Here is a 7,701-nt window from a genome sequence, read left to right on the forward strand (position 1 = left end):
AAGTTACTAATTTCAAATCTCGCGCCATACGAAGTTACCAATCACAGCTCAAATGTAAATCTTCTTACACTCAAAATCATGGAAATGACATCCAAAATGCAACCCCTTAATATAAATAAAGAAGTGAAAGAAGCAAAGCAAGACTCAGTACTCCAAAAATCTAAGGGTTAATATTTGCTGGCGTTCGAGAAATTTGACGCATGAAGAGAAAAAAATACAAGAATCTTCGGTCATTGATGTCATGTCATGGTTTTACTACTCGTTCTGCAAACAATCACCTCCCCGGGTAAAGGCGTGCCTAACCCTATTTTCTTTAGTTTAATATACTATTTATAATTTACTTACCCTGATCATGTTCTATCCTTACGTGTCTCACACAGCTATTCAGTCTAAATGATAGAGAGAAGATATAGTGGTCATCGCTGCTATCTCTCACAATGAAGGATCCATCTGGTTCGTTGGACAGTATCTTCTCCGCAGCTTCTCCACTTATAGGACCCCAGTACCATCCGTACTGTATTCAAAATAATAATTAAATTACATTAAGAATCTTAATGATTAGTCAAATTGTAATACCACAGAATTTTGAGCAACCTTCGAAATACACAATTTTAATATTTCAATTTAAAACGTATTAAGTTAAGAAAAATCACTATACAAATTTGCCGTTGACTATTTTTCCATAGGAAAAGGAGTTTTGGACCAAGTGACGCTTTAACAGACATACAGTCAAATTTCGCAAATTTCAAAGACCTTGAAACGTACACGTTTCAAAATTGTGTTGAAGAATGAAACCACTCATTAAGCGCTCGAAACCGCGTAGAAGTATTGACCACTTAGGACAATCTATCGATAAAAAATGTGATCAAAACTTAATTTATGTATTTCTAAAAATATAAATTTATATGTAAAATATAATGTTCCTTGATATATGTAAGGGTGGTTACCCCCTATAAAATAAAACATCGATTTTTGATCGGAAACTTGTCTAAATTTTTATTGTTTCTCTAGGGTAATAATTGTCGAATGAAAAAATTTCATAAGAAAAATTTGCCGCCCGCGTCAAGCTGAATACGATTGTTCCGAGTGGACAATACTTCTGCGCAGTTTCGAGAGCTTAACGAGTTGTTGCATCAGTCACCTCGATTTCAAAGCTGGAGGGGCCCTAATCCCTACCGCTGCCTTCAGGTTTTTTTAAAGCGACGTTCATTGCCTGGTCTGGTCTTGTTATCGATGAGGACGCTGTAAGCAGCCATTTCAACTGCACATGTGCCGAAAGGCACGGGTCTATTTGAAATCAATAAATACTATCAGTGATAATACAGATGAATATTTTAAAACAAATGTTCATTTCAATTGAATCAAAGAAATAGCTTATTTCTTTCAATCATTTATTATTAATGTAATATTCCAATTTTATATTTCGTAATTTCAAATAGACCCGCGCTTTTCGGCGCACGCACAGTTAGAAATTCGCGATTCGTTACCCTGTTTGCATGTCACGGTTTTTGTTGACGTACGGCGTTACAAATTGATCATTTCCTTGAAATATTACAATTTACCAACTAAAAATCCATATCAAAATCAACATAAAGATAAAATAAACATAAAGATCTGAATAATAATATCTTTCAAGCGTAGAATGCTAGGGTAGGTGGAAATGTCAGCCGTCAGGAAGGTTAGCACACAGGACTGTTTCATTCTTTTATCGGTAGGAGACCTTTCAGTTCGACGAAATATAATCATCTATCCGAAATTTGAGTTTAGAGTACCCGATCTGATAAACTAACCGGAAATTTTGGCTATGTTATTTCGTGACACTGAAAGGTCGTAAATCGGCAAAAGAATGAAACATGACACATGACTTACTTTTACGTTTAGGATATTTTCTTGAAAAAGTTGTCTGAATTCCCATGACATCATGCTAAAATAATCATTCAAACCAAAGAGGGCTTCCCGCTCTTCGGGCCTCTTTTTAATTGGTCAGCCATTAACTCAGACAAGCCCGAACAGGGACAGTGGTGGGAGCTGACAACAGCGCCATTTGAAATAAGGATGTACAAGGGACTTGGAATAGGTGAAATGTAAAATAGGCCATCTTTGAAATAGGCGGAAGTAACTGATCTGTGGAAAATTTTGTTTTCCTTAAGGAGGCCTTGCAAGGTCAAGATTTGATCAAATCTGGGAAAGAAAAATCTTTATTTTCAGTTAATCTGGGAAATCTACTATTACAATAAATGTATATTATTATAATAATTCATAATATGCATTCATAATATGCATTCATGTTGAAACATGCGTATTTTCATTGTATTGTTTTTACAATTTTAAGAGTATATAAATATGCAGTTTTAGTGGAACACTAAGCACTTTTTAAAACTAATATTAAAACGATTATTCCTATTAAAAATGGGTTGGAGCAATTTGATACACTACCGGCAGAAAGTTTGGGGACATTTCCTTTGACCGTTTAAAAATTAATTCTTCGCTTCAAATATGAATATATATGTACAAACTGAATCTACAACTTTGTAAGTAGAATAATTGTAAAAACTAGAAAATTTCAGCCTGCGATGAGATTATTTTAATGGACTTTTTGAAATCAACTCTTTGCCAAATCTAGAAAAGTGTTCCTACAAATTTGGAAAAATCATGAACTCATAAAAAAATCATATTCTATAAATCTAATTCAAGAGCACAATGAAATATTATATAATTACTGGGTGTCCGTACAAAATATTCACTCATGCAATCTTAATTTTTGAAGGCCGATAGTCTGCGATTCGTCTTTAACCTTCATTTTTTTATAAGGTGCAACTTTAGATTTAATGAGATATACATTTGAATATAAAGGAATTTTAAGTCGCACCTTATACAAAAATTAAGGTTAACGCCGAATTTAGGACTTTTTGCTCCTAAAACTTAATATTGGGATCTAAAATCTTGAGGGCTCCACTAGCAGGCAAAAGCAATATGGCCGGCGCCAGTAGGTAGACGTCTCATAAGACTCATAGAAAAACATTGAAAATTAGTCTCAAACCTTAAAAATGAAAGTAACAATAGCTCACCTTTGCGATTTCACAAAATCTACACCGGCACGTAGAAACTTCGTAGAAGGAGAAAGAATTTTACATGCAGGACACCTTCTATTTTGCGGAAGAGGTGGAAAATGAAGCTTAAGTTTCTATTATTGCATTTTGTTTGCAAACTTCGAATTTAAAAACTCTTGTTGTCTAAATAATAAATTCTTCAATTTTTCCCCCTCATAAACATTTAAAACGTAATATTATCTATCGAGAGTTTGAAGCTATATATTTGTTGACTCGTTGATTACAATAATTTCATACTAGACGCATTCGACTTGTTATCCTCTAATCATTCAAATGCTTTTGTGTCCAAAGTCCTAGATTTAGTTTCTGCACAGATATTCGCCTCCGAAAACGTGAAGCATGAATTTTCAAATCGTCAAAGGAAATTCACCCAAATTTTTAATCAGAAGGGTAGGTTTTTTTTTAAAGCATTAATTTGTTCTCTGAACTTCTTTTATTATCTGGCGTTGTTTGGCTAAAAACGTAAATATTATATTTTTCATAGCATTTTTTAGTGGATAAAATCACAGCCGTTGACCAAGGAAGGCTGGTTGTTAATTAAGCTGGCCTCCCTTTTTGGGCCCAGAAAAAGAATACCAAGGTTCAATTCAATCTACTAATTTTTTCGAAAGTTATCGTGCCTTAATGCTTACATACTGACTATAAACATACACCATGGTGAAAGCTGCTTCGACAAGAAAAAGCGAAGTCAAATTTTAGATACAACTAATGCCTTATCATTTAGGATGAGAATGCAGAAATAGGTAATAGGTCAAACAACTTTTGGTTTTTTTTTTTAATATGTCGCTGGTACTTTATTCTCCCAATAACTAAGAAATTAGCAGCGAAATATTTTGCCGAACGAAGTAGTTTGACCTAAAAAAATTTTTTCATTGCGCATAATCTCTTATTAACAACATTTTATTCAAATAGTTATAAGACACCTATCTGCACCAACTTTCTAAAGACTTATTAAAAGCGTCTAATCTAACAAAAGATAGAAAGAAATCAAATATTGAGAACATAAACATTGAACACAGTATGTACTTACATCCTTAACTTTCTCTATGCTGGCAGCAAAGTCCATACTGGTATCTTCGACCGGCTCTTCTTCTTCTCGTGGATGAGGAATTGGCAAGTGCTGAATGGAAGATGGAGATTCACACTTGGACAACATAGCCGCAGGTGTATCCGTGACATGTTCAGCTTCGATTGGAGCGTTTGTCTTTGGCAAAGGTGGTAAAGCGCGTTTAAAGAAAGGCAATTTCTGAGTGGATGGGTCGCCTTCCATGGTAGTATTGTTATTATTAGCATGCTGATCAAATTCGACTCCTTCATCCTCCTCGGCAATATCACCCTGCACAATGCTATTTCTTTTCCCTACATAGTGTTCCGGCGATCCGAGTCGCCTGAACCTAAAAATATTACAAAGAGTCTGTTTGAGATTTAGGGAAAAATTACGCTGACTCTTCTTGATTTTCTCTCTGTCAGTTTCTGCCTTTTCCTTGTGAGATTCCTCCTTCGTCTTTTTGTGTCTGATGTTAGCCAGGGTTACTTTTTTGTGCTTTTTGATGTTTCCGTTGTTATTGTTACTGTGGATTAATCCATTACTATTTTTATTCGAGATCGGTGTATCCGTCGAAGAGTCGTTAAGGGGATTACTATATCTATTATTATTAATATTAAGAACTTTGGGCATAGCGAGATGTATCGAAGACTGACCCGACGAGATCTTGTCGCGCTTGATTTTATTTTCACTAGAATCACTAGAACTCGAGTATAATGTCTGTAAATATTGACGAACTTCGTGCAAAGTCATGTGTATTGGTTCTCCGATATTGCGCGCGTGGCTGTTGTTTGAAGAACGCGAAGTGTGTCGACCGGAAGTTCCGGGGACACTATGACGCTTTCCGTTTCCTCCTTCGTTGCAACATACCTAGAAATTGGTATTAAATCTTATTTAGATATTATTAAAATTGTTAAGTTTAAAAATCTGTCTAAACGTAAAATCTAAGCAACTAGTATTTATAATCTATAAGAAATTCCTTCATATTCATATTGCATACATTTGAAAAATAATAAAACGCGAGTCTGAATTTCTTTAAACTAGTAAACAAAGAGATGAGGACTTTAAATACTGACAACGCTGCCATTTAAAATAGGTTTTGTAGAAAGTTTTGCAAGTTTAATTATCTTTTAGTTAGGGAAACAAATGAATACTCTCCTTCCATTGTAAACAAGTTTAATTTGCAATTTTTTACTACTTCCAAATAATTAATGTATTGACACAAGGTCGATAAAACTTAATTTTGTTACTTAATTATGTATAAAAAAGCATAAAAAAAATTTTTCCCATAGAAAAGACACTTTCGCTAATATAAGCATTTAGGTGGTTTCGCTTTCCATAACATAGACTCCATTGAATGACTCTACGTTTTGTTTAAAACTGGACAAGGTTTGAACTATAATTGTGAAATTAAAACGGTTTTGTACTAATAATCTTTACACTTGTGTTATTTTAATTTCAGTCTTCTAAAATTGATCATTCTTTAATTTTGCCTTATGCGGTTCAAAATTCAGTCTTTTTTATCATTTTGAACAATCGGAATGGAAACATGACAATGAAAATTATATAATGACTATTTGTAGTTGCCCCCTTAATCGTATTTATTTCAAATAGTTAAATTTGAAAATTTAAATTTTAAATTGTTTATTCTTGAAGCCTTACACAGTTAAATATTGGTAGGTGATTGGGCCATAATTTCAGTTTGCAATAATCACAATGGATTCGAAAACCAGTGTTAGATGGATACTAGATGGAAATCAAGAATAAAATCCGAGCACGGGTACAGATGTTTCGCACAAAATATAATATAAATTTATGTATATTATACACACCTCAGCTAGCAGTCTCTGTGATTTGATAACATGAGTAATAGCCCTTGGTTTCCCGCAGTAATGTCTCGCTTGCTGTATATGGGCCTCCAACTCACTTTGAGAACTCGCCGAGACATTTCTCCGTCGCTTGCGATGATGTTTGTGTCGCTTAGGTCGCTGAGGAGTTCTCAGTTCATGCAATGGTCTCACCACGTCAATTGGCACCGTGTATATGTCAGAGTCGAAGGGAACATTGTACATGTCGCTAATTTCACTCGTTGTCAATACATCATGTGACATCGCAGATGTGATGAAACTGCTATCGTCCACCTTGTGACCCAACCCTGAAGTATTTATCGAATTATGAGAGCTACTTAAACGAGAAGAGGCCAAGGAACTGCGGGAATTCGGCCGATGAAGAGTACTGAAAGGAGTTATGGTGATAGTGGCGCCGCCTTGGCAGGAAGCAGAGGATGCTAAGTAATCTGTCGTCCATGCACGTCTCGAGGTTCGTAAGTTGCACGTCATCTCGTGAAGGGTATTCGACACGGCAGAAATTCTACCTTCAGGCCAGGATATTCTACAAGATATTGTCAAAGCCTCCTCGAGGATGAGTCTTACTAAATTCTCCGTAAAGTCTTCCATCCATTGATCCGTCTTGTCGCACAGTAAGTGCTTGTAACAGAGAATTGGTCCTATGGATGTTGAATTAGGAGGTGAAGGACTGTCTTGAAACTCTGGTGGAGGCTTAATCGCCACGTCCACCACTTCCAGTTCCACTTCTAGCTTCCCGTCCAGGTCATTCCAGCCGGGACCTTTTTTTAACGTATTAAAATTCTCGCCGCACATCCCATCAGAGTAATCGAACGAGTCCTGGGATAGGGACTTACTTTCCATGTCGCTTTCTTGCATCTGTAAATATTTATCGATATTGGATGACTTACCTTAATTATTTCTTTGTTTCAATCAATTGAAATACGACAAACTAAGAAACGTACCTCGATAGCTAAATGCGCTCTTACGGAATCACTAGATATGGAGCCTCCTAGTCCACTGCTGCCTATGTCGCTGAGAGGACCGGTCATGCTTAGAGAACAGGAAGGTGGTGAATCCATCTTGATTATTTTGGAGCTAATGCAAGTGGAAGACTTACAAAAGCTGAAACCTCTTCTAAATGTTCCAGATCATTGCCTGAAATACAAACTATGTAAAAATATAAAATTTAAAAAAACATCAAAATTAATTTAAGATTTATAGTGCCCTCGCCAGGGGCGCTCCTGTTCCGCCATCTGGACTTGTCATTGCGTTGTTTCTGTGTCGTTCCGGACAGACCGCAGGAGCATTAATTAGTGCTTTTTTGTATCGAAAGAGTGTCTTTTGTGCATTATAACATTATGGCTTCAACTGCAGTAGGTCACCGTCAGCAGAAGGAAGAAGAAAAACGCCACGAAGAGGAGGCGATTCTACAGAAAAGCGAAAAACCTTTCCGAGAGGAAGGCGTGTCGGCAGAGCAGGTCGACATGGCGCTTGTTCAGTTCTAGGAGTCGGACTCGTTCTTCAAGGCATAGGAGAAGGGAAACTCGATGACGCAGTTTTTAAGACGTCGTCGATCACACTTAAGATCCTCACGACGTGGATTTTTTGTCAGAAAAACAAGACTCATATTTTTTTCATCCCGACGACAATCAATTTGAAATTTTTTAAAGAGATTTTTAAACACGTAAAATATAAAGGC

At 36.1% G+C, this 7,701-nt stretch overlaps 1 protein-coding gene across 5 annotated transcripts in view; it reads right to left on the bottom strand.

The window, feature by feature from the left end:
• The window catches only part of LOC117176068, a 54,553-nt gene that overhangs the window by 29,739 nt on the left and 17,113 nt on the right, over nucleotides 1-7,701 (bottom strand). For 4 of the 5 annotated variants that reach the window (XM_033366074.1, XM_033366073.1, XM_033366076.1 and 1 more), the window contains 4 exons: nucleotides 6,965-7,157; nucleotides 5,988-6,878; nucleotides 4,141-5,025; nucleotides 346-514 (listed from right to left, as the gene is read on the bottom strand). In XM_033366074.1, coding sequence (XP_033221965.1) covers nucleotides 346-514; nucleotides 4,141-5,025; nucleotides 5,988-6,878; nucleotides 6,965-7,081 — 2,062 coding nt within the window. In that variant the 5' untranslated portion in view covers nucleotides 7,082-7,157. Of the gene's footprint in view, nucleotides 1-345; nucleotides 515-4,140; nucleotides 5,026-5,987; nucleotides 6,879-6,964; nucleotides 7,170-7,701 lie in introns of all 5 variants that reach the window. The other variant, XM_033366075.1, reaches the window with a different exon arrangement.

This window comes from Belonocnema kinseyi, chromosome 7 (assembly GCF_010883055.1).
Source record: "Belonocnema kinseyi isolate 2016_QV_RU_SX_M_011 chromosome 7, B_treatae_v1, whole genome shotgun sequence".
NCBI classification, from domain to species: domain Eukaryota; kingdom Metazoa; phylum Arthropoda; class Insecta; order Hymenoptera; family Cynipidae; genus Belonocnema; species Belonocnema kinseyi.